Raw genomic sequence first — 12,451 nt, forward strand, 5'->3', positions numbered from 1 at the left:
TGTTTGGTAACAGTGCCACCCTTAGGTTCCCCTAAAACACGGAGTACTTGAGAAAACCGGTTTTCAGAAACATCCCACTGGCCCCACTGTTGCTGTCACTCCTTTGTTTTCACAGGAACAATGATGCCCCTCCCCAGGAGGCCACTCCCAGTCACTGGCTGGAACAAATGGATCTCAAACTCTGCATTGCGAGTCTGGGCTGTTGTCCTTTGCTGCTGCATTTGATCATGCACCAACTGTGATTGTGTCCCTTAATCTCCTCAGAACATCATTTGTATGCCTTTAAGCAACTTTAGCTGAAGCTGGGCCATACAAGAAGCGTGGTAAGAAAGAGCAGCTTTTTTTTATTCAAAAAAAATTAAGAAATTGTAGAAAATAGAGCAGCAAGGCAGCAGCCCAGCATGCACAATACAGAATGCTTTCCTAGAGGAAAGGAAAACATTTGCACAATTAGACATTGTTTACTGGGAGTGACTAACCCTGTGCCCTCATCCAAGACCAATGTGCCCACACTGGCTCTGACGGTGCTACAGATCCAGTGCCAAGAGAAACTGGTGACCAGTCACGAGGGATACAGCAGAAGACACCAGGCAGGGACTGTGCCATGGGTGGCAGCAAGCAGATCAGAAGCATGAGTGCCCTCAGGTATGCCATCTGTGGTTTAATCACCATTCAGACCACAAAGCACAAATTTTCTGACCAAAGAGACTTTGATATGCAGAGTCCACACTTAAAGTTAAAAAAAAAAAAATTTAAAAAAATCAGTCTGTAGAGGTATAAATTCCCCAGGGGGAGGTAATAATGAAATAAATATGCAAGGGAGACCAGAGTTATGAGCAGGAGGACTGTACGGCAGAGGCTGGAAACCCTGCCCCCAGGCTCTGTGCGAATATTTTTGTCTCCTGCTCCTATGGCAGCAGCATTGGCAACGCTTGGGAAATCCCTTGTAGAGTGTACCCACATGACCTGCAGACAGCAGCACAGTACGTGCTCAGAGCTGTGCTGATACTCTAGGTTAAGAAAAAATATATTGTTTTGACAATATATTGAAGGAGCACTTTGTGCTGGCAGTCCAGGGGAGGAAAATTAGCCAACACCATTTCCAGTTCCTCCCTCTGGCAAACGAATGCAGAACGTGGTGTTTGTCACATGCCCATGGGCTGACATTTTAACAACCCTAAGTCAGATGTTTAGGTGTTTGTCACTGCTTCTGCATGTATCATCTTCCTGCCTGCTTTGCCAGTGACGTTATTGTTATTATTGAGGCTGAAGGAGAGAGCTGGGAATTCAGTGCCGCACAAAGTGGGGAAGCAGGAGGAGCGAGTCTTGGGGCTGCACAGCAGGGCAGGGAGAGACTTCAGTGAGGAGAAGTCACCCAGCAATCTGCTCACAGGGCCAGGTCTTTGCATCAGAACAGGAAAAAAACCTGGAAAAAAACCCTCTCTGATTTGTCATGAGAAACTAAAACCAGATGTTACCTTAGCTGCCTTGGGAGCAGTCCTGGGGATAAAAATAATAATTTTTAATTCAATTCACAGGAAAAGAGGAGCTTGAGATCAGTCTGTTTTAATTGCCAGAATATGTTGGTGCCTTAGGTGAAACAGGATAGAAACCTTCCTCTCTTTTGTGCTTGAGGAAGCTGCATCACTTCAGACCTTCAGCACACCTCAGCAGCTGCTGTGCTGCAGGCAGTTAGGAAGCAAGGAGCCAACCACAGGCCTTATATAAAAGTTTAATGCCATGAAACCAGAATTTTCCTTGGGTCAAAACCCTGGGGTTCCTTCAATCCAAGCTATTTGCTATGGGAGTGCAAAAAATAATTCCTTCCTTCTGACTCACCCCTTGATCTCCTCTGACCTGGCAACCACGGGAGAATGTTTACATGTCCTAGGACAGACAGAAACGTGTTGATGGTGCTTCCTGTACAAACCTGAGGCACACAAATAGTGAGGGCTGGGACACACTGGCTGGTGGCATTCCCACTGAGAGCTGCTTGATCCTTAGGAGATTTGGGTATGCACCTGCAGGAACTGACCATTAGCAGGAGGTCACACTACCCCATACTAAATAAAAGTATTTGGTATAAAAAAGGTACCAGTAATAAAAGCTCAGAAAGTAAAGGACCTGCCAGAGTTTATTGCAGACACACTTCAGCCACCCAAAAGTAGGTGTCATGATTCAGGTGAGAAAAATCACACCCCAACACACCTTTTCCTGCCCCTATTCATCCTCAGGCAAGACACGGGGTTGAATTAGGAAATGTGTGTCTTTTACCTCTGCCTTTGGTGGGGCCATGGAGAATCACCTTATGCATCTGGCTGTTCCACTCATATTCTGCTACAGCTAAAACACCTGCACAGATAGAAAATCAGCCTTGGCAAAATTCGGCTTCCTGTAGGTAAAGTATGCAAAGAAGAAATAATTAAACACAATCCAACTCATTGTCCCTAGAGTAGCAGCAATTGATTTTTATCCTGATTTGAGCATGCTGAGCCATTCATTAATACCTGCTCTTCTGCTGATCAGTGAATAATTGTGAGTGATCTACTCCTAGGGGAAAAAAACCCAGATATTTTACACATAAAAACAGTATGTGCCAGCTGAGTAACCGGGCCGAAACTGGCTCGTTGTTTTGGCTTGTCTGCAGACCTAAAGGTCTGCTGACACTAAAGGTGTCTGCTGTTTGCAGCACGCATCTGGTGTGACACATCACATGGCACGCTTTCTGCCACCGACATGCCATGAACAAGGCAACAGCCCCGACCCAGCAGCCACGGGCACGGTCCGAGAACAAGCAATCATGTTTGTGTGTGCGTGTCACACCTGGCAGCCGCGGAGAGCGCAGGTGACATTCACTCGGACTAGCGGGGGCATTCGGGCCTCGCCGGGGAGCCCCGAGCCGCGTCCCCCCGGGGCGGGTGCGGTGCCCCGCTACGGCTGGGGCCGTGTTCATAACCCTGAGTCACGCTGCGGAGGGCGGGCGGCGCTCTGCTGCCTTTAAGCTAAAAAAAAAAAAAAATAGTTTTTAAATATTTATTAGTTTGTTTTTTAAATATTTATTTGTTTGTTTGTTTGTTTACGCATTGCCGGGCAATAAATCTGTGCACGAACGGGACGCGCCCTTCCCTGTGCCCTCACCTCTCCCCATCCTGAGCACCGCGGCGCCTCCCCGTGACGTCAGAGCGCGACTCGGCTCGGGGGGCATCTCCCCGTGACGTCAGAGCGCGACTCGGCTCGGGGGGGCACCTTCTCGTGACGTCACGGCTCGGCTCGGCGGCGGGGGCCCCTCCGCGTGACGTCACCCCTCGGGGGGCCGGGGCGGTGCCTGTCCGTGACGTCAGAGCGGCGCTGTGTCGGGCGGCTCCGCGCGGGGCGGGAGCGGCCGGAGCGCGGCGGGGCCGGGCGGAGCTCTGTGCGCAGCGCGGCCGGGGCGGAGGCAGCGCAGCAGCAGCAGCCGCAACCGCGAGCGGAGGGACAGCCCGGCGCCATGAAGTTCCAGTACAAGGAAGACCACCCGTTCGAGTACAGGAAAAAAGAAGGGGAGAAGATCCGGAAGAAATACCCCGACAGAGTCCCCGTGAGTGCGCGCTGCCAGGGCGGCCATGGCTGCGAGCCCGGGCTCGGCCGCCTTTGTTTTCCGTGCCGGCCGTCGGCTGCTGCTCGCCTTCTTTTGAAGGCTAAAGAAATGAGTTTAGTGCAGATGATGGTGATCTCGCTGCTCTGATTCAAATCCCCGGCTGCTTTTCTCCTTAGTGCGAAGCTGGGGCTATTTATGATGCGCGGAGGGCTGCGGTGTGGGTGGGGGGTGGAATACACCTTTTCCCCTGGGAGCCGCAGTAACTCCAGTGGGAACGCTGCTGATCTTTTTCTGGCATGCGTGGGAGTGAGTGGGGAAGGAGCTCACCCTTGTTTCTGTGAAAATGGAGATCAGTGAGTGGGCTAACCGGGTGCTCTTCATACTAAACATGGTCTGCATCCGGGTCATCTCATACGTCCCTGTTATTTTTATTTTTACTTCAGTTTGGCATGTCTTTTCGATATAGCCTCGCTCTTTTCCTTTGCACGAGCAAAAACATGATACTTCTCAGCCCTTTTGCCCTCCTGTTTAATCATTCTGTGGAGAAAATGTCACTTGGAATGCAAGGTCATCTAGCTAAATTTTGCTTCCTCATTCTTAGGCCCCTTTGGAGTGCCTGTGGGAAACTTCTGGCTTCGTAATTCCGAATAATTATTGGGATGAAAAAAAAAAGAAATGACAAATCTAATTAAGTGTGGAGTGTTTTTTCCTTTTTAATAAACATTTTGCAAGTATTCTTTTTTTTCCTTCCCCACTGGAGAAGTCTGCCCTAGATTTACTGCACAGGTGTACTGCATTCAAAAAAACTGGGATCACCGTGTAAAACTAATGTCAGAGGGGGAACAGTTACACTCCATGTTTTCCCTGCAGGCTAACAGCATGTTTTATCTTGGGAGGGACCCTCAAATAGACTTGAAAAAGTGTTTGGAAGTCAGTATTTGGGTGGCTTTGTTCTCTCTGGTTTTGGGAGGCCTGGCATAGCATAGGATGAGCATGCAGTTTGAAGTGTGTGGGGTTGGGCATTTATGATGAGGGCTCTGTAGGTCGGCCGGTGTAAATTGAGGATTAACGTGGCAGATTGCACAGCAGGCCATGACAAATGTGTCAGGAAGAACCCTGTGGGGAGCCCAGGACGAGGCCCAGTCTGGCAGGAGATAAAGGAGGTCAAGACAGGGGGGGCATCAGCAGAACTTGGTGAAGAAAACTAGGACCAGAATAACAGGGTGTGCTGGAGTTAAGGATCATTGGAATGATGCATGGCAAGGCCCAGACATGAATTATTAGGGATAGCCTCTTAGAGGATAGAGCTGCATACAAAGAAATGAAGGCAGCACTCTGTTCTTCACATCACTTCTGTGTCTGCCCTTCCTGACAGCAGGATCCTTGAAGATGTTATCCTTTTGGCTGCCTACGCTGCAGTGCCGTGGTACATCTCAGCATTTTGATAAGATTTCACTGCCCTGCCTTGTCACAGTCACCACTCAGCAACAGCTCAAACATAGATACTCTGTATTCTGCCCTTAGGATTTTCCTTGTAGGTTTTTTAGGTATGTGAAGGGTTTAGTGCTTCAGAAGAGACAACCTGCATTATCCAGGAAACTGACTGCAGTTGCCAGTCAGATTAGCAGAGCACCTCCATTCCTTCTGTGCATCTTTGCAGGAGGGAGGTGTTTCCTAACATCTCTTAAATCAGTGGTCATCTGATTTAAATCTTTCCTAGGGGATTATAAGCCCCAACACTCACCTTGTTCTCATAGGCATGACTTCTTTTCCTTTATTATCTAATGATCAATCTACAAGCCCCCTCCTTCCCCGCCCCCTCCCCACCTTCAGTTAGGGTAGTCACAGCAAGCAGTTTGGCTTGTCAGTAGGTCTTTTTAATTGGAGGCAAGAACTAAAGATTTCTCCCTACTGCAGTTTACTGTGTTAAATACTGCTTTGTTTGGCTGTGCTGGTAAAAGGTGTGAGAAGTGCTGTTGCTGTTCAGTGAGACTGTGGTACTGTCCTTCCCTCACAGCATTTACCAGCTGCATCTTGTACAGAAATGCATGTCCTACCTCAGACTGCCTGAAGGAGCCTGAGTGCCTTATGCTAACTTAGGTACTTGAAAATCTTGAAGTAGCTGAGGCAACCATGTTTCTATTTTAAAATCAAACCTGGAAATTTCAGGGGGTTTGGCTGTGCTGGCCACATGGAAATGGAGCACAGGGAAAATGTGTCCTAATTGGTACCTCTCTGGTGTGAGGTATTTTGCAGACACTCACTTGGTTCTAGAAGGATTCGGGTTAGCGCAGCACCGTGTCCAGGCTAAAATACACCAAGCTCAGAATAACATTTTGTTCTGGTGTGGTGTCTCACTGGTGGGGCAACATCGTTTTGCTTCCAAAGAAGGCTTAGTCCACAGCAATTCAACCTTTTCTCTTACACAACAGTTGCATTTGCTAACTTGGGTTGCCAAAGAACAATGGGAGCATGGAACCCTTAGAAATTAGTCCCACAGTGTTTCAGGTGGAGTATTTACTAGTATAGAGCCTAAGGGAATTAAAAAGATAAAAAGTTCAGAAAATCCAGCTTTAGATTTAATTTGGGTGGTCAGAATGGCTTCTGCAGAACTGCAAGCCACATAAATTGAAATGTGATGGGTCTTTTACCCGTTCAAAAATACATCTCACAAAAAAAACGTGCATTTTTTTTTCTGCACAAACACAGTAGTTCCAAAGGTTTCAATGGAAAAGGAGATCAGGTCACTTTGGAATAATTCCTGTTTCTGAGGTAAATATTTTGCCTAGCTCTGCTAACAAAAATTATCTTTTAGCGAAAGACCTCTTGGTCTGTTTGATCTCAAAGCTGCTGTGCTTTGTATTTTTCTGTGTTAGAATATAAGGAAACTGGTATTTTTGTCAAGAGATCTCAATGGGTCGAGTTGCCCAGATGGTAGGCTGGTTTTAATTATTGTATCTTTACTTGACTAAGGAAATTTCCATAGCTATGTGAAATATGGATAATAAAGGATATGAATTTCAGAGTACATGATAACTCCTGAAGAACTGGAGATTTTTTAAAAAATTCCGCAACGAGCTGTAGTTTCTCTTTAATTCTTTGCTTCATTCTAGAGCACTTGGTGTTGGTGAAAGTAGAAATTAGGATGTGGGACTACTGGGAGTAGGGCTGATTTTGTGCAAGGCAGTTTGGAACTGTAACCTGGAAACAGTTTAACTTACTTGTGTTTGTGTATTAGCCTCCTGACAGCTTCTTCACACAAAATTAACCTGAATTGGGAACATCAAGGTGTCCTAATTATTTTTTTTCCTCAGCCATTATGGTTTATTTTTATGTCTGTTCTGGACTCTTTTTTTCACTCACCATGCTTACTGCTGCAGGCCTGGGCTCCCAGCACAGCTATTGGGAGTGATTTTAGGTTGTCTCCTGTTCTTCTTCTTTAAGTCATCTCACCTGTGTGTTCTTTAATGTTGTGTATTCATTACAGATTATATAGCTAAAGGCCTGGTATGAGATGGTAATATCCTTATCCACTGACTCTTTTTGGACCATTTTGGTTTATGATACTCATCATCTGTTTCTTGCTTTCTCTCTTTACAGGTCATCGTGGAAAAAGCACCCAAAGCCAGAGTACCTGACTTAGACAAAAGAAAGTATCTCGTGCCTTCTGACCTCACAGGTAACAATGCCTACCTGCTTTCTTCCTGATTTTCAGTGAGAGGGTACACAGTACCCTTGTTCTGAGGGTATTGTGTTTCCCATCATTTCCATCAGTATTAGAAGGGCTTACTCTGAGGGCTGGGAACTCCTCAGCTGTGAGACATGAAGGGGAAAGGAAGGAAAAGAAGTGTTTTTTACTCTCTGATCAGTGCAAAGAAAATATCCAGACAGGCTCAACATCTCATTTATCTGCTGTCCTTGTTATATTTACACCTTATAGCCTGGGTTACAACATGCAGAATTCTCTGAGATCTTTTGAGGTATCTCACTGGCTTAGCCAGCGTGTCACAGCTGAGTTCTAGCCATGACAACAATGACTGACTAAATTGTGTATCATGGGCAGTGTCATGGCCAGTCAATGATGACCTAGCTGCAGAGTTGCCAGAGGCTGTACTCTTGTTGCAGGAAGAGACAAGTTCTTGCAATAGTCCCATCCTTTTTCCACCCCTATAGTTGTAGTCATAGCTACAGAATTCTTTTTTCTGAATGGTCATGATGATCTTGAGTGTGATTACATCTCTTTTTATTTAAGAACATGAAGAAGAACAGGAACATGAGTTAAAGGAGCAGCATTTCTTCTTCTTGCAGTATTTAATGGACTGTGAAAAACTTTCTTGTGCAACATAGTTCAAGTAAATTGTAAGGAATTTTTTTTCAGGAATGATAAAACCATTTACAACAAGGCTAAATTCTCTAAGGTGTCTTTGATCTGTAGGATTTAAAGGTTAAGCTAGTTAAAGGTCTTCTCACCAATTCCCCTCAGTAGAGCATTTCATACCATAGTAGGTGGAGTGTGGATTTAGAGGGGACATGGCATGGGGTGTGCACCTGAGAAACTGCCAGCTCTGAGTGGATTGGCTGCTCATGTGGTTACAGTCATGAAGTTACTGCTTTCTTCTCTTGCTTTTTTCCTGCATTGTTCATGTTCCCCTAATTTTTATATACAGTATGTGACTTCCACCACCAAAAGAAAACAGTCATGGTTAGGGTTACAATACAGAAATAAACAGCAACAACAACAAAAAAACCCCTGCAACATTCCTTCTGCATCTAAAGGCATTCTTTGTTCCTCTTCAGTTGGTCAATTCTACTTCTTAATCCGAAAGCGGATCCACCTGAGGCCGGAAGATGCTTTGTTCTTCTTCGTCAATAACACCATCCCTCCCACCAGTGCTACTATGGGCCAGCTGTATGAGGTAAGCCTGGCCCTCTCCTCTTGCCTTTCCTTGGCGGGAGCAGTGTCCAGAAGTGTCAGTGGTTTCAGCTTGGTCACAGATGCCTGAACATCCCTCTTGCCCTGAGCTGTATCCCATCACCTGGTCAGGGGAGTTCCATCCCCCACTTAGGAGTCTGGGGAGCCTTATCAATTCAGCTGGTTGTTTGCTGTTGAAAGGGTTGTGACAAATACTTGCCCCAGCAATGATCTATTGCTCCTACTACTTTACCAGAGTATTGAAATAAACCACTACCTTTTCGCAGATTGGGGCTGGGGAGGGTGGCGAACATAGGTTTTGCTGTGTATATGAAAGAGATTTCCTTTTGGCCAATAAAAGTAAGTAAAAAGCCAGTAAAAGGGGCAGTATCACTGGACATCCATCTGTCTACGAATACTTTCTTGGGGAACACTTCTTCTTTGCCTAGAATTACTTTTTCCTCGCTCATACTGTGTAAGTGAGGATTACATATGAGGATTACATAGGATGCTGCAAGCATTGCTGCCTGCTATTTCTACTCAGCAGTGTTATTTGATCAATCTTAGAGACATACAGGATATCCAGCCCATATTTCTCAGCTCTATAGCCATTATATCATGGGTGGCTTGCAGCCTGGATTGATTTCTCCTTGATTTCTCCTTCTGCTGGGTGTTTTAATAAACGAGCTCTGGCGTGGTGCTGTGAGCCTTGTTTGGTCTGTCATTTTTTGACAGTAACTGGATACTTCATCAGTCTCTGTACTGATGGAGATAATAAAAGATAACACAAGGCAGGGTGCTTTCCAAATCTGACCACATCAAAGGAAAGTGTCTGACTGTCCAGAGCTGAGGTCAGATCTCTGTTGCTGGCACTCCACAGAATTTTTGTGTCAGTGTAATCACTTAACATATCAGCTCTATTGCTTGTATGTAAAACAGGACTTAGAAATACAGCCACTTGTCAGAGTGTTCTGAAAAACTAAAAATACCATCTAGAGGTGATTTTTGACTTGTTAAATCCTTCCAAGTCTCTCTCTCAATCTTAAGACCACACCACTGCTGAGATACTGGTGAACAGTCAGAGCTGTTTCTGTTGCACGCTTGCAATACAGCCTGGCTGTGGCTCTTCAAGTAAATTCCCTGTGTACAGAAATGTGTCCTGCCTGTGTGTAGAAGCAGAGCTGTGGTCAGTTCTCTTTGGTCTTGGGAAGCGAAGCCTTCGATACAAATGGAGAGGAGCAGTGAAAGAGAAGTTACCTGCTCGTGTTATGATGATCTCTGGGTTGAGCTTTCTCACATGCAGTGAGTTCCCAGCTTTGGCTCCTCACTTTGTCCCTTTGTCCCCTGGCAGGATAACCACGAGGAGGACTATTTTCTCTATGTGGCCTACAGCGACGAGAGCGTCTATGGCAAGTGAGCAGCAGCCCCCCAGGCATGCAGGCTGGATGGACTGATGGAATGGATTGGCGGGGAGGGGGTTGCTGGAGAGGCAGGAGGAGGATGCATGAGAAGAGAAAAAGAGAACTGGAAGTGAACCACATGCACAATGTCATCAGCTTCCACGCATTAATTATCACCATTATTTTTTAAATTGAGGGGAGTCAGGGTAGGGGGGCAGGGTGAACTTGAAGACTAAGGAGAGGTTCCACACTGGGGGGTGGGGAAACTCCACTGTTCACAATTCTTCTCTTGCCACAGCTGGAAGTAGTTAGTGCTGGAGGCTGCTAGACAAGCCAGTGTAGTGAAGCTCCAGGAGAGTGACTGGGCAGGATGGCCATTTTCATGTAACCCTTTCATTGGATGAAGAAGGCATGCCATGTATTGTCACTGACCTTGTCCTGTCTTGTCCATGGCCCCCATTCAGTGAGCTGTGAAATATTTCACTCTGCCCACACAAGGCTGTCCTGTGCTGACAGTCCTCCCTCCAGCTACTGCCTGTGAATTGTTCCGTGTTTCCCATCATTTCCATCAGTATTAGAAGGGCTTACTCTGAGGGCTGGGAACTCCTCAGCTGTGTGACATGAAGGTTGGGGAAAGGAAGGAAGGAAAAATTCTGCATTTTTTTTTTCCTTTGTTGCTTTAATTGCAACTGCTGGACAGAAAAATGACCCTTTTGTTCTTTTCAGTGTAGTCAACTGATAAACTCGTAAGCACAGGGCTAGAAAGGACCTCAAGAGCCCATACCAGCTCTGAGACAGGACTGAGTATCCCAAACATGCCCACCATGGCTGCTCATCAAACTTGTTCTTACTGAACTTCACTGAGGAAGATCCTGGAGGCTGCTGAGATTGTCTGTTCAGTTCCTAGCTAGCCTACAAGTGAGATTGCTTTTCCTGATACCTAACTTTAGTCACCCTTGCTGTGCATTAAGGCAACTAACTACTAGTGGTCTCGTTTTTGGTGAACACAGAAAATTATCTATCAGTGTTGTCCTTGTACCAGTCTTCTGCAGATTTGAAGATGGCAGAGTTCCTGTGGGTTTCACCTTCCCTTCCATGTCTCCTCCCTGTACAGCCCTTGCACCACGTGCACAAGCGTAGGAAATCAGTCACTGCCACGTGTGTTCTGCTGGCTTTTTGTGATTGGGTAACAGTGCCTCTCTGTGCCACAAGAGAGGTTCTTTTAGACTTGAAGGGAAAAGGGAGTAGATTATCTGTAGATTTTTTTTCTTATTTTGTTTTAAGCCAGTGTTGTTCTTAGGAGGGTGTCAGATGCTGTGCAAGCCTTATGCTGTCATGCCAAAGCAGTTTCTTCTCAGTGGCAGGAACAGCAGATTTTCCCATTACTGCCGTAACTATGATGAAGGAATAGGTCTTGGAGAGTGAGCTGACTTTCAGGAAAATTCTGGGGTCTTAACTAAAAATCAGAGAGGTAGGCCTGAATTACTGTAAACATTCCTACATTTAAAAGAGGGACCAAGAGGGAGAAAGAGAGAAGCAGGATGGAGAATACAGGTGAATTCCAAATTAAGTTGAAGGTGTTTGCTCAATTTACTTACTTGTAAAGTTAGATCACCATTCCCTGTGTTCCTCAGGAATGAGAAATCAAGATGGATGCTCCTCTGAGTGTGGGGAACAGGAAATCAGGTTTCAGCCTTCTCTGACTGTTGTTTCATGGAGGTGCATGAGGCAGGAGAGCTGATGGGAGTGTCAGGTGGGGGTTACTGGCAGAACCATGTGAAGGTCAGGGAGGGCAGCGTGGTGGGGTGGGAGGGTTACTGCCTGTGTGGTGGGAAGTACCAGAAGAATGGGAGAGAAGGGAGGAACCACAGAGGATGCAGACAGAAAATGAGGGTGCAGATGATGAAGTGGTTGGCATAATATCCCCAGTATTACATCCTGAACTTCAGGTTTGCTGTTCCATCCTGTGTTCATCTGGAATAAATGTGTTTGGATGAGTTGTACCTACTGCCAACTTGGATAACTGCACTGCCTGCACTGCTCAGTCCTCTCTTTTAGACTCACTCTCCTTCAACTACCAGGCTTTCTTCACATCCTTTGGGTGCAAATCTGCATCAATCTCTTGTTTTAGGAAGCTCTGAATATTCTGAAGCAGAGGACAGACCCAGGAGGCTTTCTGGGATAAAAGAGAAGACACAGGCAGATGGTGTGCATCTCTCTGCTGCTGTCCCACTTGTTCATGCCAAGCACGTGGTTAAGCACACTCAGGGGAGAAAGAGTTGGCATTTGGGGTGCTTGGTTTTGTGTTCAGTCCTCCCCTCACGCTGCTGGGTTTAAATGACATGTGGGACTAATCACAACTGTTTGTTTAGTGTAGAGTTTACGATTTAATTTAGTTATTTTACAGTTCTTTCAACTGAATTGTGGCATTTCTGTTTTTGTGCTAGTATTGTACAAGGTAATGATGGTAATTTTTTTGTGTTGGTTAGCTGCAGGTTCTTGTAAAATAAAGTTCAGACTAGAGCTTAATCAACTTATCAATAAAGATGCATTTGAAAATCA

At 45.9% G+C, this 12,451-nt stretch overlaps 1 protein-coding gene across 1 annotated transcript; it reads left to right on the forward strand.

Moving 5' to 3' along the window:
- Positions 1–3,413: 3,413 nt before the first annotated feature.
- Positions 3,414–12,451, forward strand: GABARAPL1 (GABA type A receptor associated protein like 1). Its single transcript, XM_063154239.1, has 5 exons — positions 3,414–3,577; positions 7,178–7,256; positions 8,375–8,493; positions 9,841–9,902; positions 12,021–12,451. Exons 1-5 carry the CDS (start codon positions 3,488–3,490, stop codon positions 12,028–12,030), a joined length of 360 nt encoding a protein of 119 aa, XP_063010309.1. The 5' UTR covers positions 3,414–3,487; the 3' UTR covers positions 12,031–12,451.

This window comes from Melospiza melodia, chromosome 4 (assembly GCF_035770615.1).
Source record: "Melospiza melodia melodia isolate bMelMel2 chromosome 4, bMelMel2.pri, whole genome shotgun sequence".
Lineage (NCBI taxonomy): Eukaryota > Metazoa > Chordata > Aves > Passeriformes > Passerellidae > Melospiza > Melospiza melodia.